The sequence below is a fragment of the Schistocerca piceifrons genome, chromosome 1 (genome assembly GCF_021461385.2).
Source record: "Schistocerca piceifrons isolate TAMUIC-IGC-003096 chromosome 1, iqSchPice1.1, whole genome shotgun sequence".
NCBI lineage: Eukaryota > Metazoa > Arthropoda > Insecta > Orthoptera > Acrididae > Schistocerca > Schistocerca piceifrons.
In genome coordinates, this window is record NC_060138.1 from 841,042,598 (window position 1) to 841,067,769 (window position 25,172).

Sequence of the window (25,172 nt, forward strand, 5' to 3'; positions counted from 1 at the left end):
AGTGCTGTGTGTAAAATTTCATGTTGTACCAAACTAAAATCCAGTTGAGAAAACTAATAAATTATGACACAGAACTGCTGGCCTGTAACACTTACCTTCAGGAGACAAAAAATGTAGTGATGCGGATAAAAGACATATAAAAGTAAAAGGGTCATGCTACTTAACCACTGCAACTGAACAATTGTTTCAACAGGCCAAAAAGATAGGCTGGGGAAAGATTAAAAAGAAAGAGCAGGTAAATTAAATCCCAAGATGAGAGTGACCCCACTTACAGAGAGGGCGAGGGTAGACAAAGTTTTGTATTCTGGGAACTAGATTTTCTAAAACTTATGACAGCATGCAGTGGAAAAGTAGGAAGTATTTTGCAGTATGGATGGCAAATGTGCCGGATGAGAGTATTCATGTTGATTATCATGTAATATTTTTTTCCCAAATAATACTGAATCCATTCTGCTTCAAGAGGCAAATATCCCCCAATTTTGTGTATGAAGTCAGTGTTCAAGTAACTTATGTAGTATAATCTTCTCGTATTTCAACTGCTGTATTTATAGATCTGCAGAGAACATGTTAGTTATCAATTAACACATTCCACACTGCTATGTATGCACCTCTACTGTGCAGGTGCACTGGCAATTTTGAAGCTACTTTAATAGATAAGTGTACAATAACTAAGGTTCTCAAAGGCGCATTTCTAGCATCATTTGAAACTCTATACTTTACAGATTAGGAAAACTGTAAGCTTATATGTATGCTTGTATGGTAGAGGTGTACCAACATTCCCAACATGAGAAACCTTCACAAGGAAAAATTTTTAAATTTCCTAACATGATTTCTGGTGTTTGTAATAAAAAGAATTTGGTTCACAGGAGGTTTTTATGTAATATTTTATACATAATTTACTTTCAGGTGGCAATCCTGAAAGCACTGAGTTACACAGAGTCCTACACTGCTGTCTTTGCACCACCATCTGCTTTCTTTTCTTATCCACTTGCTGGTGTCTTTCTTCCCTTTGTTGGAGCAAACTTTGCAATAACGTGTAGTATTTACTTTGTTGGCATGGGAGGTACTTTTCCTGGAAAGTGACAACCAAAATTTCTGTCAAGGCTAGTGCTTGGTGTTGGTTCTAAAGATCGGAAGCCTCCTCCTGTTGTTACCAATTTCAAGCTAACTTTTTATTTTTATTTTTTATGAGGTCCGTAAGAGAGATTTTCTGTTTACTGACGTCTCTGTACAAAATGAAGAGATATTACAAAAAAATGAAAGAAAAGTTTTTTCCATCGCTTCATTGTTTTTCATGCAAATGGGTAGTAACTGTACAGCTGATCCCCCATGATTTACACCAGTCTTGTTCATATTGTAGTCAATTAGAACGTCTGGTTTCATTACTGTTGTAATACCACCTTTTGAATGTACTGGAATATCTTTGGTGGTAACCTGATGTTTTGTGGATAGACAGTGTGCATCACACTTATTTTTCCACAGCGCTAGAATGGGCCTATTCCTCCATAATATCATTTCATTTTGCTTCAGATTCTTTGTTTTGGTAAGCCTTTTCTGTTTTTCATTACAGTTTCAACAGCTAATGTATTCTTCTCCCACATCATCTTCAGCAGAGGAACATTAATGTAATACCTGCCCATGTAAATACAGCGGCCTTTACCATAATATGGAGAACAGAGTCTGTCTACTAATGTTGGAATACGGTTGTCAGTACTCCTTGATGATCCTCTGTAGACATCGAAGTCCAGGATGTAGCCTGTTGCAGCATTATGAAGTGCATAAAGCTTCATGCCATATTTTTCATGTAAACCCTAAAGCCAGCATGTCCACTAAATGGACAAATACCTTCATCTATAGTCAAATTTTCGTATGACATGAAACTGGATCTACACATGTCGACAAAGAAGTCGAACACAGGTCTAATTTTATCAAGAGGGCCGTCGTTTTCCTCCTTTTTTGTGTATGTTGAGTTATCATTGGCATTGGCATACCGGAAAACCTATCACAGCTCAACAATTGACTCGCAACGCCTGTTTGTAAAAATGGATCAGTTGACCAATAGTCACTAAGCTTTGGTAACTTCACGACACACACATGCAAAACAGTTGCAAAAAAACCATATATTTCGTGTAATGGATCCCATTTGTGCCACATAGAGTTCTTTTTTATTTAATTTCGCCAGTTTTTGTACCTACATGCTTGTCTGTCTCAGTCTTTGTTTCACTTAACACCATCACTAAAAAGTTCAAAAAACAGTTGTAAACATCAGTCCCTTTTCACAAACAAGTGGCTGCAGACTCCAACTGAAATATTGGAAGCTGAGGTTGTGCTCCTGCCAAGTTGTCAGCATTGTGTTGAGGAAGACCTACTGCTGCATTTGTTGCTGTAACATTTGTTTATCATTGTAGCTCCTCTTCTAATGGAAAACCATAATTCAAATTAGATAAAAAGAAAAGACAGTGTGTTTTCTTTACAAATTTTCTGTGTACATTAGTAACCAAAACAGGAAAAAAAAAAAAATAAATAAAAACTTTAGCTGATTCGTCACTTGAAACACTTTCTGGCTCGTAATTTCTGTCGTCCGAATAAAATGTCGAGAACTTCACTTTCCCACAGGTCTCTACCGTTAATTTCACTCAAAACGCTCATACATAAGCACAAATTTATGGTTGCGCGCCAAGTGAAAATGTCGTCAAAGAACTTATAGCTATAATGACAGATATTCTTCTCATACAACTGATACACAGAATGCAGTTATCTTACAGCCACCAGCCATATAGCACAGTGAAAAACACATTTCAGCAAATGCAAAAGTGGCGCGCCCATACGGGATACAGGCGCCGTCCATACGGCCCAAACGTGCGCGCCCATATGGTGCACGCACACACGAACACACACACACACACACACACACACACACACACAGTGTTGAATGTGTTAAATTCAGGTACTAATCAATAATGAAGAGCTGAACAAAAACTGGTGTTTTATTACACAAAATACACATTTTAAATATAAGAAACTATAGGCAGATATTTTAATTACTCTGACAACCATCACTACAGTAATGGGACAGTTTCTTCTTAATGGGGTTTCCTTCGTTATCTGAGGCCATAAATGAGCTGTGCTGCATTATTTCAATCCTAAAAATGTAATCCTTGTTGTGAAAACTTGCCCTTGTAATGTCATAGAGACGTTTTCTTGATAACTTGATATTACAGCATTTCCCTCCTTACCTGTCAAGACAATAGTTTCATCCATGTATTTCCCTGGGCTATTACTTTGATAATCAGAAAACTATAATATAAAGATTCTGCATACAGAATAAAGTAACATTTCTGCTAATGTGTAGAATCACAAATCAATCTAGTTCTATTATCGTTACCAGCCATTTTTTTTAAAATTTATATGATTCCCCTGAAGGGAAAGTAGGCAGTAATATATACGATTTAGCAGAAAATAAGATGGAATGATTAGTTCTCTCAAAACACATTGTAAGAATTCCTGGAGTAACATTTTTAACTCATTATAAAACAGATACATTATGCATAGATCACAGTCTCAATCAAATCTTCTGACTTGACATTACTTCAGTTACTTGTGCATCAATGCCACTGCTTATTTATTGGAGCTCAGTTGTCTTATTGTGGCTGAGTAGATGGAATTCCAGTCGCTACGTCTTCAAAAAAAATCTGAAATGGTTACAGAGTCAAAATAGAGACTTCCATGTCAAAGTGGCCAGCATCACTAAAGCACAAAGGTGTTCATCAACTGATGAAATGAATTTTAAACTTTTTTTTTTACTGCATTTGGTCATCTTTTTAAGAAAGCAACATGAAAAAAGCTTCTAAATTTACACAGCTTAATTAATTGTAAGAGCATATCCTGCTTCAGGGAATACAAGTAAGATTCTTTGCACTTGCTTCCTTTACAAATTAAAATTTGAGTGCTGCAACAACTACTACATGACCGTTTTTAAATTATATTTACATAATGCTATAGAAATATCTACAGTATATGATTAGCTTGTAGCCTTATTTTTACTGTAGACTGTATCAGCATTGTAAACTGTGTGATACATTCCACATCACAAGCTTAATCCATACAATAAGCAAAAAATTAAATATAAGTAATGGAAACAACCATTCTTACTTTATTAAGAATAATACTGTAGTTCTGTTTAGGATTTTTCATGATGAATAAATCCACTTAAGTTGTGCTTGACAAATCCTTTATTTGGATAGAATCAGATATTGGTTTGGCCTCCTTTTATATTTTATACTATGGTTTTATTAATTTTGTATTTTGTCGAACAGTTTCATTATTTTTATTTCTTGACAATTGCATCATACATTGCATGTCTTGCTTTTTTGTCTGCTCTGTACTAGGCCTATCTTACCTAATGCTAAGGTGGTTTTAGTGCTATTAGTAGTGGGCGGTGTTTAGGAGGAAACAGGGGGCGCGACCATGTTGTTAGCTATGATTTTTCTTTGGAGGTCCCTCCCGCTATTGGTTTTAGTTCCGGGTGGCCTCTCTCAGAAACATGTGTGTACACGGAAGTCTCACTGCAGTTCACGCAGCAGTCTGTTGACTGGTCTTGCTGGGCTTCCACGATATGTGTCATGCTGGACACTTACATGGTAAGCTACTTTTGAGGTTCACATTCTACAGCTTTTATGTTATGAGATCACGTATGCTCCTTGATAAATTTGCTGGATTTTTTTTCACATAACTGCTACAGCTTTCTCGTACACAATGAAGGTATAACCTAATGTTCACAATTGTATGGGCCCTTTTAATGTCAATCAATTTTATGAAGAATCTCTTTGTGTGTGTGTGTGTGTGTGTGTGTGTGTGTGTGTGTGTGTGTGTGTGCAGTGTTTGAAGATAGGATTTACATCTTGAAACCTGGGTCATGTGTATGATTTTATACAAATAAATGATTTGCCAAGTGTAACTGCAGTGGATTTATTCATCCCGTAAAGAGTATATTATTCTTAGGATTGTTTTAACCATTTACACTTTCATGTCCATATTTCTACAGGAGATTCAGTAGCCCCTAGCCCAGTAACTACATACCTCCATATACCAATAATTGTGGAAATCTGAAGCATTAAAAAGTCTATTAGTTGCCTGCATTATATCTAGTATCAACAATTATGTCTCAGGTCAGATATAAAGAAATGTTCTTAAAAAGAACTAGACAGCTCCAACTAGCGCCAGATCTCAGATCTAAACACCACTGGCAAACAATTAAACCTCTATGGATAGAATTACGAATCAATAAAAGACAAAAAAAAATTTAAAAAAAAAATGTAAATGCTGATTTGTGATACTTAAGGGTCACAATAAACATATACTGATAATAAACGCATTACGTCATGTTTATATAGTGGCTTCTTCTCAATGTACAAATTAACATTACATATCTGGCAGATAACTGACGGACTTTTGGCCAATGCCCAACACTCACTGGACAAACAACCTTTTGGGGAATTAGCTTTGATGCAGGCCCTATATTCTACTTCTTTGCGCATTCAGTATCCACACTTTGAGGTTATCCCCTCTTTGTGTTTAGTACCATATCAAAGAAGTGAAAAATAGCCGATGGTAGTACTTCTCCAATCTTATGTCAATTCTGTATGATTAAGTTAGTGACTCCGAAACATCAACTCCTCCCATAAACTTAGAGAGAAGAATAATTGATGGACAGTCAATTTCAAGCATTTCGTATCCAATCAGTGCACCTTACTTATGTGTTACTACTAGAGGAGGCACAAACAACACTCCCCCTCTTTCCATAAAATACTGCAGGAGTCATTACCTAAAATTCACCTGCAAAAGCTGAAGTTAACAAATTTGTAATTTTCAAAAACTATGCTCAGAAGTTCTAAGAACAATGTCTAACTGTAATCATCTTTTTATCCAGATATATTTCCAAATTTCCTCCATCACGTAATATTTATGTAAGTTGATCAGTTCCATTTTCCAAGATCAGCAATAATAAATATCAACAGATGACACACCTGCATCCACGCCAAACTTCCGAGATGCAGCTGTTCGCTGGCTGAAGAAATTCTCATAGAGCACTGTAATATCCCATACTTTTAGTCTGAATCATAATGAATTTACTGTGAATGATGACTGCAAGAAAATAATTCTCGCTATGCATATACAGCAATGGATTTTAAGCGTTTCAAATTTGTCGAGCTCATCCATAGAGGGAAAAATTAGCGATGTGTGCATTATACATAAGAGATAGCACTCATCACTTTGGATTCAGAGAGTCATAATTACCTCTAACTTAGTAACAACAGTACATTTTATGGCAGGAATTCTAAACAAGTCCATCAGGACCTGTCTATAGTACATTTTTTTGTTTTCTGTATCATGATGAACATACTTTAAAAATTTCTTAAGCTGCTATCAACTGTTAGTCTATCTTGATGTGTGTTACCTTCGTTAATAAATAGTTATGTTATGAACACTGTGGCTCTTCAAGACACCAGTAGTTGTGTAGCAAGTACTTAATTCAAAATTAATCACTTCCCACTGGTGTTGGATGACAAAACTAATTTTATAATGTGCACACATGAATTTCAAAAAATCCAATCTTTATGATTCTCTTAATGTTCTTTCACCTTTGGATTCATCAGTGTGAACAATTCCAAGTTGCACCATGATTTGGAGTCTGCATTAAACTGCACGTCCCTGTTGTGTAACTGGCTGAGTGCCAGTTCAAAGGCTGGAGGAAGACAAATACATACAATCTCCACTAGGAACAAGCCTAGTAAATAACTGTAATATTCAAACAACAGGTTTATTTTTACTTCTTTAATTAAATTTAACTGCTATGATTTTTGCACATGGGAAAGTAAGCTTGGCATTTATCAAAAATCCGATCTGGTATCTACATGCCGTTATAATAAAATAGTGTGCAATGTTAAGATAAACGTAAAAATGATGTTTATTTCACCACATTTTACATGTCTCAACCATGAAGGATTGATGAACTTCACTGTATCTTTAGCTATCCAATTTATGACACACTGATTCGACTAAAATGTGCTACTAAGACGAACACTTTATTGTTATCATGTCTGTTTTTCATTGTTAACATACTGAATTCTAATTAAAGATGATATTCTGCAATTTGTTGAATTTTCTTGTCAAATAATTTTTTGTTTTCTTGTCGCAGGGAGACCACCATGGGTGACATTGCTTTATCTTTCTGCAAGCAGATGCGAACTGCGACAAGAGATGTTCATGCAGTCAGTGATGCACTAGTGAATGCAAAACTTGCATTTGGTAAGCGAAATATATCTTACGACAGATTTATTGTCCATGAAGACTGCACTCATTTTTTATGTGACTAGTTTTGGTTCCACACGAACCATCTTCAGATCTGAATGAATGTGTGGGTTACAGGAGCAATCTGTTCCATTAACTAGCAAATTTGTGTGTTATGTCACAAGATGTGTAACTAGTATTATAGAGACATTGCGATAAGAGTTATAAAAAAAATTTTAAGTAATCTCCTTTATTGACACAAAAAAAATTTCTATGTACTTTTCACAAATCTGAAGATGGTAGTTAAACAGCTGAAACTAGTTGCCTAACTGCTGCTTAAAGCAAGGCAAAGAAATTTATAGTGAACTACAGCGGATTACACGTTTTGTAACTATGTCACAATAAGAATCCATGTCGAAAACCGTCCACCAACGACATTACAAACTGCTGAATTACATGCGACACTACCTTTTTTACTTGGTACTTACATCCATTTTCTCCACTGGAGATTTTGGTAATCTGTCATTATCAGTGAGTAATGAATAATAAAATCCTATTACAGTATGTTCCACTTGAAGCCAGTGTATTTCAAGTTTACTGCCAAGGGTAGCCCTTATGACTTACACACTCTGTGGTGTCATTAGGGGTTTCCACTCATAGGTTCCTTCCACAACACCTCAAACTTTGTTGGTATTGTCTTGTCACTAACATCTCAGTATATATGATGCCTACACCACCATCTGATGGACAAAGAAATGAAGTGGGCCTTTTTTCGTAGGTGATAACACCACTGCAGATAATTATGCCTCATTCCAATATGACCTTGACTCAACATTTTTAGAATGCCAACTAATAATATCATCAGATTTCTCACAAACCTTGGGCCACAAACTATAAGTGTGCACATAGGTTTTCAATGCAAAGATAATTATATGAAGTGCAGGCAGTAAATTTAGGAGGATCCCCTTCTCCTTATCCTTATTTTCAGCTATTATAAAGAATCTTTGAATAATGGTTTTCATTTTTTGGTATTTAAGCTCACAAGAGAGTGTTGTTTTTTTTCTCCAAATATGTAAGAGAAGGATGCAATCCCATAAAAAAAACCTCAATGTGAGTCAACCTTCTTTTTCTTATTAAAAAAAATAAAAAATAAATAAATATTGTGTAGTAACTGAATATAAATCCACAGTATGTTGAATTTAGTCCGTATTTTTTATTTCACAGCACTGTCTGACAACACAGTCTGGGCGGATGGACTCCTTGTTTTCTATGAAGTATTTAGATTCCTGGAAGGTGCAATGGATCGTCATTCGGTATTGGCACAATTAGAAGTGCCTGGATTACGACGCCGAGAAGCATTCGAACGTGATCTTGCACGTTACCTTGGGGAAGGATGGTGTGGACCAAACTACCAACCACGAGCCAGTGTAGCAACATATATACATCATCTTGAAAAACTTGAGAAAGAAGATCCCGTTCTGCTTTCAGCTTATATATACCATCTTTACATGGGATTATTGTCTGGTGGTCAGATTCTAAGACGTAAACGTGCTTTTCGGGAAAAATTACTACCTGCAGGCTGGTGGCATGATGCAGACTCAGACTCTGTAACAGATTTCCATCCACAAAAGCCCTCGGCACTAAAAAAGATGTTAGCTACTGCAATGGAAGAATTTGCTAATGGTTTAACAGCAGACATGCGTGAGAAATTAATTGTGGAGAGCAAAAACGTATTTCGCATGAATAATCTAATTATTAGAAGTGTAAAAGGTACAACACAAGTGTTTCTGAAAAAGTGTGTTTATGCAGCTACTTTCCTTTTTTTAATTGTACTGTTATATTTGTACCTGTTTCCAAGGCAAGGTCTGCAGCTGAAGTAACCAGCTGGGTTTCAGAGAAGCAAATTGTCGTTAGAAATTCAGTACTTCTGTTCTCACAATTTCTTTCTCTTTAATGCTTTTAATTTTTGAGAAAAAATTCATGGTTCTTCGTTTATTTTCCTTCATCTTCTCACTGGCTTTACTAGTAAGGAATTTTAGATACTGAAAAGAAATTAGTGCCAAAAGTTTTGTAATAAAACATTTAAAATGTATCGTGTAATTACACAGGATTAAAAAGTTATTCCAACAAATAAAAAATACAGACTACAGGGTATTAAAATGTATTTTGGAGTATCATTTGGCATTTTGTTTTCAAGCTATATCTGAGAGTGAATTTGCAGGGGAGAGTGTTAAAAATTGGGTGAGTGACCTTTCAACAATGTCCACCTTGGTAGCTGCCTGTTCAGTGCAGTGTACTGCTAACCAAAGGTACCCGGGTTCGATTCTCAGCTGGTTCTGAGATTTTCTCCGCACGGGTACTGGGTGTTGTGTTGTCCTTACATTCTTATTGTCATACTTGACATTCCACTACAGAGATGGCTGTATGGGTACGTCCCGTAAGCCAATTAATTAAAAACTCTTCCAACATGATATAGCAATATTTGGTATTTACCTTCAGTTTCATAGGGAACTGACTGTTAATGAAAGGTCTTATTTTTTTATGTCTATCAAAGTCCACTCATAATGATGTATTAAACAATAACAATATCACTTAAACTGATACACTGTTTATGATTACTGTAGGTCAGTTTTCATGTGCACCAGACAAAATAGACAACAAAACACTCAATTACCAGTTTTAGGAAAAGAATATTGTGCAGGGGAAAGGAGAAACTATTTTACAAGGAAAACAACAAAAAGCAACTGCTAAAGAAAATGGGTGAGCATCAAGCAAAGGACAACAGGATCATCATAAAATGTATTGAATCAAACAAACCTTTTGGAAATATCTTTTCTCATCATTTGAAAGATAACTGAAAATAATAATAATAATAATAATAATAATAATAATATGAAGGAAAATTAGTTACACATTTCTTAGAATCATTTGAATTTTTATCAAAATGATGTGGAACGAGTCGGCTTACGTGATTAACATTAAATCCAATGAACATCCATACTCCACAAGCCACTATATAGTGCGTAGTGGAGGATATCTTGTACCACAACTAGTTGTTTCATTTCCTTTCCTGTTCCACTCGCAGATAGAGCGAGGGAAAAACGACTGTCTATATGCCTCTGTATGAGCCCTAATTTCTCATATGTTATCTTCTTAGTCCCTACAAGAAACGTTTCAAATGCCGGTTTTCTAAACTTTCTCCGCAGTGTTTTTCAAAATGAATGTCTTCTTCCCTCCTGGGATTCCCACATGGGCTCCCAAAGGACATCTGTAACACTTGCATGCTGATCAAACCTACTGGTAACAAACCTAGCAGCTCGCCTCTGAATTGCTTCAGTGTCTTCTTTCAATATGACCTAACAGTGTCAAGCAGGACACTACAGGTTTGTTTTTCCTATTCATTCGCATTAACTTACATTTTTCTACATTCAGAGCCAGCTGACATTCATCACATCAACTAGAAATTTTGTCTAGGTCGTCTTGTATCCACCCACAGCCACTTATCTTCGACACCTTCCTGTGGACCACAGCATCACCAGTGAACAACTGCAGATTGCTGCCCACCCTGTCAGCCAGATCATTTATGTATATAGAAAATAGCAACAGTCCTGGGCCATTCCATGACAAATCATCCAGCCAAAAGTAGATATTACACCCAAGGTTTTTGGATTTGTTCCAGAATTTAAATGTGAAATGCTAACAAGTAGTTTCTGAGTTATTACCGTTTAAAGTTTTAGGCTAATTGTATTTGAGAGGGTGATTAAGATGTACCTAAAGTGTGCATGCTTTTACAGAATTTGAAGCAGAATAGTTAGTTTTGAAGCTACAGCCTTGAAATTTTCACAGTTTTGTTCTAAATTAAACACAAACTCAAAATATTGTTTATTTCACAATTGTGACGTAGGCGTAGAAAATTATGAATATCAAAATTCTCTCCAAACAACCCAATACAACCACATATTTTTGAAAACAGCATTAAACTACCTTTTTAATGGTGCAAAAAATTGGTGGGGTTCTGAGTTATAACAATTTTATCTTATACTCAAATCAAAACAAGTTTTATGTATTCAAAACTTGTAGTACGGCTGTTTTAAAATTCAAATTGGTTATACAGAAGTAAAAGCTTTTAAAACTATAACTTGGAAGATCAGCTGCTTAAAACAGTAATTTATTAGTACATTTTTTATTATTTATTTTTATACTGGGACAAAGATTTTCCTGTAGTTGTAGTTTTATCTTTTTTATTTTATTTAAAGTCAAGAAACCTAAAACACTTTTGGAATTATGAGAAGTGTGTTAAAGTTCAGATAAGCAGTCTGCCTGCTGTCTTCCATCAAGACATGAAATTCAAGTCGGGACATGAATTTCAATGCTTCGTTGGGGGGAAAAAACCCTTAATGGTCATTTCAATGTGATTATTGTACATACTGCTTCATATAAACTTGGTATAACACTTCAAATGAATAATTATTAAACTTTAAAGTCATCAAAAACTCTTTGTACAAAGGATTTGTTTGAAAACGAATAATTGCCAACTCGTGTATTCAAATGTAAGTAAACCTATTTTGTAAAATTCTCAATGTATGTATCTTTTATTTTAAAATAACTGATAGATAAAACTTGAGTTTATCCGTTATTTTCACAGTTGTATTATTATATGAATGAACATTATAAATAGGAATTTTTTTAGATGTATCAGTTTCAGTGTTTAATTTAGAACACAACATTGAAAATTTCAAGGCTGTAGCTGCAAAACTAACAATTTTGCTTCAAATTCTGTAAAAGAATGCACATATTAGTTATGTCTTAATCGCCCATGGAAATACAATTAGCCTAAAACTTTAAACGGTGATAGCTCAGAAACTACTTGTTAGAACTGGATGATACTTGGAATATTTTCTTGTCTTTATGCATACCATTCAAATAGACATTTTCATAAACATCTGTGGCAGGTGGATGACTTAGTATGGAATGAGCCTCCTATCGCACTTCTCTGGGACACTCCTGATGTTACTGCTGTCTCTGACAAACACTCTTTGTCAAGGACAACATAACGGGTTCTATTACCTAAGAAGTCTTCAAGCCAAGTCGCATATCTGGGAGGTTATTCCATATGCATGTAGCTTCGTTAACAGTCTGCAGTGGGGTTCAGTGTCGAATGCTTTTCCAAAATCTAGAGATATGGAATCTGCCTGTTGTCCTTCATCCACAGTTCGGAGAGAAAAGAACAAGCTGGGTTTGCACGAATGATGCTTTCTAAAGCTGTGCAGATTCGTGGACATGAGCTTTTTGGTCTCTGGGAAACTTATTATATTTGAACTCTGAATGAATATGCTCTAGAATTCTGCAGCAAACCAATGTTCAGGATATTGGTCTGTAATTTTGCGAGTCTGTTCTTTTACCCTTCTTATACAGGAGTCACTTGCGCTTTTTTCCAGTCGCTTGGTACTTTGTGCAGGTCACGAGATTCGCGATAAATGAAAACTAGGTAAGGGGCAATGACATAGAGTACTCTTTGTAAAACTGAATTAGGATTCCATCCGGACCTGGTGACTTATTTGTTTTCAACTCTTTCAGTTGTTTCTCTACACCAGGGATTCTTACTACGTCATCTACGAGTTTCTGTGCAATGGTCCGTTTGTACAATTCACCTGCATGAAAGATTTCTTAAAATTTAAAACTTCGGCCTTCCTTGTGCTATCTTCTACTGCCAAACTATACTGGTCAATGAGTGACTCAATGGAAACCTTAGACCATCTTAGTGATTTTACATACGACCACAATTTTTTTGGTTTCACTGCCAGATCTTTAGCCAGGGTATGATGGAGGTAGCTGTTGTATGCTTTGCACATACATCTTTTCACAGACGCACAAGTCTCCACTAATCTTTGCCTGTCCTCACTTGTGCAGCCTCCTTTGAACTGAGGGTGCAACAGCCTTTGCTTCCTCAGCATTTCAAATAAAAATTCATCCACAGGATAGTGGAGTAGAAGTGATTTTAGCAATATAAGGAAAAGATAAGATCATTACTCACTGCACAGATGATGAGTTGCAGACGGGAACAACAAAAAGACAAGTTACATATTTAGCTTTCGGCCAATGCCTTCTTCAGAAAAGGGAAAAAACCACACACACAAAAACTGCCATCTCCGACAGCAAGGAACAGAATACAACTCTCACATGAACAGAAGCAGCAATCTGGAGAGGGCAGGGAAGGGGTAGCAGGATACGGGTAGGGCGAGAAAAGAGCACTGCGTGGCGGAGCATACAGGGGCTAGTGTGTCAACAGGCTCAGCATTGGGAGGCTGTGGGGCATGAAGCAAAAAAAGAGAGGAGCATGGCGGGAAAAGCTGGGCAGGTGCATTGGCAGAGGGAGGGCACAAAGAGGATGAGGGGATGAAAATAGAGAGAAGGTGATACAACCAAGGGGGCAGAAATTGTTAGATGGAGGATGGGGGGACAATAGGTTACCGCAGGTTGAGGCTGGGATAATTTCGGGAGCAGGGAATGTGTTGTAAGGATAACTCTCATCATTGCAGTTCAGAAACGCTGGTGGTGGAGGGGACGATCCAAATGCCTGGGTTGTGAAGCAGCCACCATTGAAATCAAACATGTTATGTTCAGCTACAGGTTGTGCCACACGGTGGTCTACTTTGCTCTTGGCCATTCAGCCTGGTGGACAGTTAGATGGTAGTCATACCAATATAAAAAGCTGTGCAATGATTGCACCAGAGGTGGTACTCTAGAGTCCAGTTAATTGGGGCTGATGGCTACCTCAAATTACAAAAAAAACTTGGATAATATGGAAATATCACTATATAAATGGGTAAATCATGAATAAATGTTTAATAAGCACAATGATGATTAAAAATAAATAAAAAACAATATAGTACATACATGTATTGTATGTAGATATATGGGTACACATTTACAATTTACAAAAATATAAGTTACATTTTAAAGAAGTTGTCCATAGTCCTTTGTTTTAAAATAGAACATTTTTTAGCAGCAATGTTGTGCCATCTTCTAAGAAGCAAGAAGTAGCTTCTGCTTTCTGCTCAATACAATGCAATGATACACCTAGTGCTGCCAAACTCTCGGTGTGAGTGATCAATGGCACAGTTTCTTCCGGCAATTCCCCACATCCACCATGCTTTTTCATCAGTTCTGCCAATGATAGGTCATGTTTGTCTGTACTGTACATATCTGTTTCATTCTGTAAAATCTGGTTCCAAGATCTTTTCAGTGTCTCCACTTTTATTTCAGACCATGAATTGGCTATCCAATAAACTACGTCTTTAATATTTTTTTCTGTTTCTTTTTTTTAGAAAGTCTTCAATGGTACCTTCACCTTCTGTTTGTAGAAGCATCTGAAGCAAACAACAATAATACCTTTTTTTCAGCCATCGTAAAACACATTGGTCCATAGGCTGTGTGAACCAGTTTTACCAAGTGTTAAGATTTCTTTGGAATGCAAGCACTTTTCTTTAGGTATCTTTTGGTCTCTGGAGAGAAAAAAAAAAAAGGGCAGTGCAGAAGCAGTGATATTTTTTAGAGCTAGGCTTAGCAGACTTGCCTATTACCGGCAGCTTCAGTTTGTGGTCCCCACTTGCATTCAATGCAGCAAAAACTATTAACCACTCCTTTTCTTCTTTAAGGCTAGAGTTTTAGATGGAAGCATTCTATAATTTAGTCCTGTTTTCATCACAGTTACACAATTGATCAGGAATAAGATTTTTCTCCTTGTATAATTTTTCATAATTTCTTAGAGAGTTTTGTAACAATCTGAGGTCCACAGAAGGCTTTTCACCACAAATTTGAATCTGCCTTATGCTGTATCACTTCTTCCACCTATCCAACCATCCTGAACTTGCAGTAATACCATCCTCACCATCCTTTAACTCATGTCTAAAAAATACAGCTTCTCCATGCAGAATAGGGACTGAAACTGGATTTCCTTTTTGTGTTTGCTGAGTGAACCAAACGAACAAAGCTTCACTCGTTTTTTCATACTCTGATTTCTTCACTAACTTCCATTCAAATGACGATATAGAACAGCTATTTGATGAAAACTTCTCTATTTTGTCTCTGTTTCTATGTCAGTCTCCAACTGTCATTTCACTTACTCTCTACCAGCAACAAGTTTTCTTAATGTTTCTCCTTTGTTTAGTTTTTTCAAAGCCTTCAGTTTCACATTCAATGACACAAATTTTCTCTTACTCCCACTACTCATTGTAATGTATGAATTAAAACATTAAGAAACACACAGTTACACATGTACATTACACTGTACATACATACAAAACTTAAAAATTAACATGACACAGGTGGGCTCAATACGTGTTACTATACAACCAACCACAGCACATACAACAATGGTCAGCTAATGTTGTAAAATGTGTACTGCATTGTTACTTGGGTGTGCTGTATTTAATGACCACTGTTGCTGAGTACGCACAACAATGTTTCATGGATTTCTCATTATGTGATTTATGTAATGTGTATATCTGAAGTAATATATTTGTGGATTTGCACTGGAATGCAGGATTTTGTAGGCACAGTATCCAAGAATTACTGGAGTGAGGATTTTGTAAGTGGAGGTAAATTTGTGGCAGTTTTACCCTTTATACTTTTATATTATTTTTCTCCATGAATAAAGATGTTGTTCTCAAATTACCCTTACTTAGAAACATATTGATCCTCTTTAGAATAAATTACTTTTTTGCTGTTAAGATGCTCATGTAAATTCTCGCCAACAACTCTACATACATTACTGTTTTTCTTATCTATTGCATGGCACCTTATTGGGCACTGTAGTATATTCTTTTTGAAACTAGCACTCAGTCACCAGCTTTTATTTCAAGGGTTGAAAGAAGCTTTTTCAGATCTGGAAACTGATCTTTTGGAATGGAAATGCATGTATTCCCAGCTGCTGTTTCCTTACAATCGTGTAGAATTTATCTATTTGTCTCCATCTTTTGTTGACCAGAAGTAACCAACATCCAAAGATTGTAGCTAATGAATTGAATTTGGAAGCCAGGCAATGAATTTTATAGAATTTCCTTCACACACCTCCAGATTTTCTATAGCAATGCGTGAACTTAAAACTGTCACCAATGAGTGCTTTTTCCCTGGTAATTTCTTCAGTACTGGAAGTAACAGTGATGTGAACCATTCCTTGAAAGTATTGTGGTGAAACCAAACAGATTCTGTTCTACTCAACCAGGTTCCTTTGGGGGCATTTCATTTCAAGTCCAAATTGTCAACAATTTATCACATTTATAATCCACATGAAGCAGTAACAGCTTGCCCTCAGAATTCTCACAAACCATAAGTGAAGTGCACATTTTTGATGAATTCGATTTGGTACAGGTATTTTGTACTTTTCCTTGTCAAGAGCTTTCATCTTGGATCATTCACCAGACTGGTCTCATCTTAATTCTAAGTATTCTAAGGGGAAATATTTTCCAGTTCTGTTTCAACAAGATCAAAAAATTTGTTCACAATTTCTCCATCAATAGCTGCACAACTACATGTAAAATGTTTTGCTGGACACTGAGAAAGAACTTTGTTGTGATGGTTAAGGAATGACTCACCGCTAATCCTCCCACTCTCTTCCTGGAAGATTGTTGGACAACTGCATTTCTTTCTTCTCCTATGAGAACAGTCTACAAGTTGTGCTTAAACAATTAAAGAGAGTTTTCAAAGCAAAGATGTATTCTCTGCAGCAAGTGCATCACACTACAAATAAAATGTAAAGTGGGCATAAGCAACAAAAATGACAACATAGAAAGATTTAAATCCCTGACTTTCTTACCACACTTGGAGAACTTGTCATTAAAAATAGGCCGGATCCTGGTCAAACTCAAAGTCTCCAGTGAAAGCAGCAGCCTTTTGTGCTCTGTCACAAATGACTTGATGCTCCACAAAGCTGGGGTTTACAAGATCTGCTGTGAGTGTAGCCTTTCATATATCAGGTAGACGACTCGCACAATCCAGGAAAGATACACGGAACACCATAGATACACCTGACACTTACAGCCCAATAAATCATCTGTGGCAGAGCACTGCATCAATACCAAACACTATGAGGTATAAATATGTCCAATTCCAGCATCAACTTCATCTTTTTGGGACTCAGTTGTGAAAGAAGCAGCTGAAATTGTTTTAGTGAAGTACTTAATCTACAAAGATAGAAGTTTCAACCTATACAGACCATGGATTTGGGCATTTTTCTTTTTTAAATAAACTCTCAAAGACATCACTGCAGTGCAGCTAATAATGACACATCAATATCCCAGGATGGATCAACTGTGTAGCCACAGATTCATTGCAGCTGATCAGTGTCTCTGGTGCTTGTATTTTCCGTGCTTAAAACAGCGGAACAAGAACTGTAGCATGTTAGCTCACTCTGAAGATGCCCAAAAGAGATGCGGCATAAAATATAAGAGAAAGAAGATATAAACTATATGTGGCTGCGCTCTTGAAATTTAATGGATTTCCCCACCTGACATTATTTATTGCCTCCTCCATTTAATTTATAAATTGATAGGACTCTAGATAATGACTAAAAAAAATAACTGCATTTTGCTGTTACAATATTGCTCCCAAAAATCCACGGTAAGTGACTTTGTATGTGTCAAGAACTATAACACAAATATCTTGTATTCACTCAAACAGATTCCTAATATGTTGTACATATAATGTTTACTTTTCTTTGCACTATTGCTCCTATATGCCTTTATGCACATGGAAGTGTCAGCTTAATCCACAATGTTGCTGGAATCTGATCTCCACAAGGAGCAACACCTTCTACAGGCTCGAAATGCAAATACCTAAAATTCCCACAACCAGATTGCAACACATTCTAAGACTCTTCCACAGCTAACAGTAAAGTTCAGAAAGTCGAGGATGGGATGGAGTGAAATTTTAAATGTGTTGCAATGCCACTGTCACAAAGTTACACATTTATGGTGGGTAAATAACTCTTCCTTTGAATTCTTCTCTGGCTTCTTCCCTCTCCACAGCTAAATTTGTGTGAGTGTTTCTTCATAAATCATTCTGGGCACACACTCCTAAAATAGCTTGATGGTTGTGACTGATCATATTTTCAAATTATACTGGGTGCATGTATTCTGTACAGCTCCCTAAATTCCTAATTTTTTCCAATAATGTCACCCCTGTGTACATAACTGTGCACTTTCTTTCAATGGTATTGCATGATGAGACAAAAAACTAAAACAAAATTATTTCCTACACAATCACCATGGCAACTGGGACAACTGCAATAGCTTTCTACTACCTTATTCCATCATGTCATCATGTAATTCACCCAATTGGGTGGATGTTTGAAACACCATGATTGCTGGCAGATGACCTAGGATCCCCCCCCCCCCCCCCTCTTGCATCAAAAAAGAAATCTGTATGTTGAATGAATCTGCATAGAAAGCTTTGTGGATAAATTACCACTCTGTAAGGGATCCACGGTCCATTACACAGGTCAAGTTAGGCCAAGAATGTCTCCTACTGTGTTTAACCAGAATACATAGCTTTACATATAGTGCAAACTTACATAACTTTGGTTACTGCAAAACCTCTATTCCTTCAATAAAGTATTACTGAGAAGCCAATATCAGACTGAAACATCTCCTTTAGTAGTAAAAACTGATCAGCTCATCCATTAGGTAATGATCATTAAAATAAAAGGTTAGGCTGCTAGATCATTCAATCACTAACAACAGAAAATTTAACTGAGGGAGTTTTGTGTTGGCTAACATGCCATGTGCACCCAGTGAATGATACTGTGTTGTAGCAGCAGGAGATGTGCTGCAAATATTGTACTGGCTGAGTATGACCTCATCACTGTCAGTTGACCCTCATCAAACAGTAAGAATTATAAAGGATAGTGACAAAGTATTTGTTTTAGCAAAGAGTGATTACAAAGTTAGGGAGTGCCAATATTATATGTCTACCATGGTGGTCAATGGGTTGCAGTGAGGCTAATGTGTGCAGATTATTATAACAGCATGTGATGATTTATCGACATATGAACTTTGTTAACGCAAAATATTTATTCCTTAAAATAGTATTATTGAGCATCCAAAATCTGACTGAAACATCTCCTGTAATAGTTACAAGGTGTACAGCTTTGCTTCCGCAGTTTGTCAATAGGTGGTGACAACGGTAAGTAGTGGTCAAAAGAAACAGATCGCAGACGTCAGGCAGTTAGCTTGGACCTTGTTCAACATAACCTCATTCTAACATTTTGGGTCTGCATCATATAGCTGTTCTTGATTGAAAATGTCAGTTTACGAGCCTAATTCTCGTCATTTGCGGGAGGTGTTACTGTTTGTATCAATATGAAGAAAAAAGCAGCTGAGTCTCATCACATGCTCTCAAGTACGTATGGTAAGGATGCTATTAGTGAAAGAACATGTTGTGAGTGGTTTCAAGAACAGTGATTTTAATGTCTTACACCGGCATAGTGGAGGAAGAGAGAATGTTTTCGAAGATACAGAATTGGAGACATAGCTGAGAGAAGACTTGCGTCAAACTCAAGAAGGATTGGCACGATTAGTGGGGGTGACACAGCAAGCCATTTCAAAATGTCTCAAGGCTATGGGCATGATTCAGAAAGAAGGAACTTGGGTCCTGTGTGAGCTGAAACCAAGAGACATTGAACGGCGTTTGTGTGTTTGTAAACAGTTGCTTCAGAGGCGAAAATGGAAGGGATTTCTGCATCACATTGTGACTGGGGAAAAAGAATGGGTTCTTTACGATAACCCTAAATGCAAAAAAATCATGGGGATATCCCAGCCATACTTCCACATCTATGACCAAACCGAATATTCACAGCTCCAAGATCGTACTCTGCATTTGGTGGGATGAGCTTGGCATCATGTACTATGAGGTATTAAAACCAAGCGAAACAATCACAGGTGCTCGTTATTGAATGCAATTAATGTGTTTAAGCAGAGCATTAAAAGAAAAGTGGTCATAATACGGCGAGAGGCACAATAAAGTAATTTTGCTGCACTACAATGCTCGACCCCACATTGCAAAAGAGCCAAAATGTACTTGGAAACGTTAAAATGGGAATTCCTATACCATGCACCATATTCTTCAGACATTGCTCCCTCTGACTATCACCTGTTTAAATCAATGGCGAATGTCCTGGCTGACCAACAGTTATGATCTTATGAAGAAGTCACAAATTGGATTGATTCATGGATCATTTCAAAAGATGAACAATTTTTTCGGCACAGGATTCATACACTGCCAGAAAGATGGGAGAAAGTAGTGGCCAGCGATGGAAAATACTTTGAATGATACATATGTAACCAATTTGTGTCATTAAAGCCTCAAATGTTATGCAAAAAACGGCAGAAGCAAAGTTGTACACTTTGTAAAACCAATCAACTCTTATCCATTAGGTAATGGCCATTAAAATACAAGGTTAGGCTACTAGATCACTCTAGAAATTTAAATTGGGTGCGTTTCAACCCAATGTCACTGATAGTAACCAATTATTATAATATGCAGCTACGCAGATCATTCTTTCCAGGCCTTAGAGTGACAAGTTGAAATTATTTTGAAGTCAATTTGTGAGTTCAAAAATTGTAAACTTGGGTGTCTCTGAAACAACTTGATAAACTCACTGCACAAGGTTGCAAGTCACCAGTGATTTCCACACATGGCCACTTTCATGTTGTACATCTGTTTCATGTCATTATAAAATCTGCATGTAACTCAAAAGGCACTTATTAAAGCTGTTATTCAAAAAGGCACAAAATATGGAACTTCTGACATCACCAATGAAAAGCACACGCAAAACACCACTTCCAAAGTGACAAGCTGTATTAATCAGCAGAATTTAGATCTATCTTTGTTGTTTGATGTATTTTTGACAGACTGACAGATTTATCATTTTTTTGATTATGAGAGAATCAGCAGATGAAGGGCTAACAGTAAGGTCTCTAAATGAGCAGCACAAAAAAAGTTTTAATATGCTTAACATAATTACTGTTTAAATTTAAGAAAATGGTGTTTTTCTCAAGTTTACAATGGCTGCATGAAGCAAGTATGTAATGGGATGGAAGCAAGCATATCCAAGGCAGCACATCCAATGCCTCAGGGCCTACCTGTAATTATGTGCAGGGAATTCATACTCTGTAAGGCTAATTTTGACTTCATCAGATTCACAACCTGGAAACAACTCAACTTCAGTTTCTTGTGATATTTCAACATCTTGCAAGTCAGAATGGACTCCGAGGTTAATGTTAACATGGCTTTTTAGGTGCTAGTATACTGCAATTTATAAAGACTGGTGTAGGGGTCTTGTACAATACTACACATTAATCTCTGGTCTGTAACCACATTAGAAACTTAATGCTGTGTTATGAAACCTATTCTCACTATGAGTTTTAGAATCAGTTGGTGTAGGCAGAGTTTGCCATAATTTGACCAAACTACTATTTGCGGGCTTTCAACGAGGTGTAATTTTGTAACATTTAACAGGCCAGCATTGTTCCCAATTATATAGTTAATGAATTAAATGACTTTACTGGGTCCAGCTACACATACTGTGCTCTGCCTGCATTTACGAGTTGTGAACTATTGCTTGTATAATAGATCTCACGAACAAAGTACATTAATTTGCAGATTACACAGATCTATTGACAAGAAGACATACAAATATATGTGTGTGTAAGCCACCCCTAAGGCAGTGGTGACTAAAAGATGACAGCTAAGCAATTCATAAGTGTGGTGCTAGATTTGTTTCTGAGATGTTCAATCAGCACACGACTGTTATGCAGATGCTTCATCTACTCAAATGGGAATCCCTAGAGGGATTTTTGTGAAATACTGTTGAGAAATTTTAGAGAATAGGTATTTGCAGGTAACTGCATGTTGATTCTATTGCCGCCAATGTACACTCTTTGACATAAAACTCGACCGGCGGTCGGCCGCTGCAGAGGCTAAGTCCGCGCCAATCGCGACATGGGACAAATAAACTGGCCAACTCACTAATTCTCTAAGTCCGGCAATCTGCACAATCTGGCAACACTGTAGGCTGCGGCACTTCCTGGAGGAAGTCTTGTCCCATATAAGAGAAACCATACACTGTTTATGCCTGTGGTATAGCGGTACCGTGCGCTGTTTCTGTCTACAATGTCTGTGGATCGAAACTAGCTGGCACAAGAATTTTTATGGCCTCTTCCAACTTAATGCTGAAGACATGAATGTAATGGTAATGCAGATTCAATCTATTTCACTTTCTATCACACCGATAAACAAACTTTTATCCAGTAACCATTTTGCGGCAGATTTCTTGCAGAGTGTCCTCCTCTGGACAACGCATACCGCAAAGCTCCAAGATCCATTTGCTGGCTACTGGCAGCGGCCGTGGCAACAGCAGCGGCGCACCACTCCCCCATTCTTTAACGAAAGCGCCTGCTACCGCTCATCGCTTTTGATAATTTAAAACGCTTTATGTTGCTCCATAGAAGATTTCTACGATTTCCATTCACACTCGAAAGCAACATAGACCGACGCCCTGATTAGTAGATTGGTACTGTATTACATTCAAAAATGTTCACATGTGTGTGTGAAATCTTATGGGACTTAGCTGCTAAGGTCATCAGTCCCTAAGCTTACACACTACGTAATCTAAATTATCCTAGGGACAAACACACACACCCATGCCCGAGGGAGGACTCGAACCTCCGCTGGGACCAGCCGCACAGTCCATGACTGTATTACATTATTCGGCAAGAGCTGCATATGGTCCGAAATTAATTTGACAGACTTAGACGAAATTAAACCACCTCACTACATTAGATGAATTTATAAATGCTTCATACCTCTTTCTTTTCCTTTCAAAGCCCATTATTTGTTTAACTTTTGGCCAATATTCGGATGTTTTCGTCAAGTCAGAGTGAGCTACTGTGGTGTAAAGTGTATTACAGTTTTTGTTTCATTCCTTATGGTAAGTCTATGAGATAAACTGTGTGAATACCTTGCAATGCATGCTCTGTAGCAGTGCAGGAACACCGCACATTTTGAGTTTCATGTATGGATTCGTGAAGTGATAGTTAAGGTCATCAGATTTAAACCAGAAAAAGTTATCGATTTTGAGGTTTCATAGAATGGAAAGGAATTGCTAATGCTGGTGTCAGCAAACGTCTACAGTTAAATGCTATTGCAAAATTTAGAAGAGAGGAACTATATTTATCTACATGTTCACTTCATAAACAACCTCCTGACATGTTAAACCTATATGACAAACAAAGCTCAAATTCGAATCGTTGACAGTAGGTTTGAATCTTTTCGGAAACTATTTTACAGTGACGCACCTTGGCATTTGCAAAACAGACATTCATGATATTAACATAATTTACTAAGTCGAAATTGCAAGAAGATTTATGTGTAAAGGCATTCTTCATATTTAGCAGTTTGCAACTCCATTAGTTAAAATGGAAAATAAAACGTTGTGTTCAGCGGCCTTCACCGAGATTGGAACTGCCATTTCATATAGCACCAGCATCGCAACGCATAAGGGAATCGCTGAGCTAACGACACACTGGCGGCAACAGGCGGACTATAGTCATTGCGATATTGCCTGAGCCTCAAAACGCAACATTAAACACACAAACAGGTGTTACTTATGTGAAGAAAGCCATTCTTGGAGTCCAGAAATTAAAAATACTTTCTAAGTGTCTCATCTTACAGTGGATTATATCGTATGAGTCTTCGATGTGAAAAACGAATTCCAAGTGAATTTAGCGACGTAATGCCGGCATACACCCGGAAGTAAATGCACTCTCACAGTGTTGACAAATACTTGCTACGACGCTGCCAATTCTCAGCGCTCTTACGAGACAGCTCTTTAGCGAAATGTTTGTCGTGATTGTCCGATACGGTTCTTCAGAGGGGAGACGCGCACGTACATTTGGTTTTTATGCAGCGTTCTCCCCTGATAGTTTCTGATGTCGCCTTGTGTATACATTTGAGGTATTCAATCATCATTAATCCAGAATGATGTAAGTTTCAGCTTCCGGCGTGTAAGAAGGCTGTTGACGCCGACATTTTATCATTACAATGCAGGGAAAGCAAAACGGATGATTCAGTGTTTCTCATTCAGCATAAAGCATGTGAGATAATTTTCCGTAACGTTCATTATCATCTCAAAATACGAAGTAAAAATACTACGAAAGCTTATTTGAATTGAATATAATGTAAGATATCAAACACTTTGCACCTCGATGTCGCATGTGTCCACATGCAATCTTTTGCAGCATACATATAGAATGCCACGATTACCACGAGAATGAAGAAATCTGTTGGTAGGGATGGAAGCAAGAAGAGAAGCAATCAACAAATATTCGATTCCACATGGCATTCATTTCATTTGAGATTCAGGAAGAGGTAAAGCAGGATATTACTTTTGTTAACACGAAAGATATGCCGCACTTATGGACAACGAGGAAGTCTGTCTCTTCATAAGTTTCCTCCTTGAATTGTATATGCCCTATTATATACTAAGTAGCCCGATCATTGTTTCCATGATGTTATCCTCTTGTTTGGCTCCTAAACGATGAACAGATTCCAAATGCATGTCTGTGCATGAAAGTAGTTGTTCGAACCCTTTCTGAGTTGTTTTTTGTGTATTTGCTTGGAACCCCTCGAGGGTTAGGTCTAAATCTAAACCATTTTTTATCTACTGGCATAATTTATTCAGACAGTATCAGCACAAGACATCAAACACAGCCTTCCATTTACAGATGCAACACTCTAACCAGTAGCTGACCCAAGAGTAATTCACAGTCATGGTCCAAAATTAGCAGCTCTCTGCTACTGTGGCATAGTCTGTACTAAAATTT

The 25,172-nt window shown here is 37.1% G+C and overlaps 2 protein-coding genes across 4 annotated transcripts in view; one reads left to right on the forward strand and one right to left on the reverse strand.

The window, feature by feature from the left end:
- LOC124715067 (heme-binding protein HMX1) overlaps positions 1-9,467 on the forward strand; it is a 65,868-nt gene extending 56,401 nt beyond the window's left edge. For both annotated transcript variants that reach the window (XM_047243071.1, XM_047243072.1), the window contains exons 3-4: positions 7,199-7,308; positions 8,515-9,467. In XM_047243071.1, coding sequence (XP_047099027.1) covers positions 7,209-7,308; positions 8,515-9,170 — 756 coding nt within the window. In that variant the 5' untranslated portion in view covers positions 7,199-7,208 and the 3' untranslated portion in view covers positions 9,171-9,467. The remainder of the gene's footprint in view (positions 1-7,198; positions 7,309-8,514) is intronic.
- LOC124715093 (tRNA wybutosine-synthesizing protein 3 homolog) overlaps positions 2,970-25,172 on the reverse strand; it is a 65,480-nt gene continuing 43,277 nt past the window's right edge. The window contains exons 4-5 of one of the 2 annotated variants that reach the window (XM_047243074.1): positions 9,138-9,332; positions 2,970-3,236 (exon numbers count right to left, since the gene is read on the reverse strand). In XM_047243074.1, coding sequence (XP_047099030.1) covers positions 9,201-9,332 — 132 coding nt within the window. In that variant the 3' untranslated portion in view covers positions 2,970-3,236; positions 9,138-9,200. Of the gene's footprint in view, positions 3,693-9,137; positions 9,333-25,172 lie in introns of both variants that reach the window. The other variant, XM_047243073.1, reaches the window with a different exon arrangement.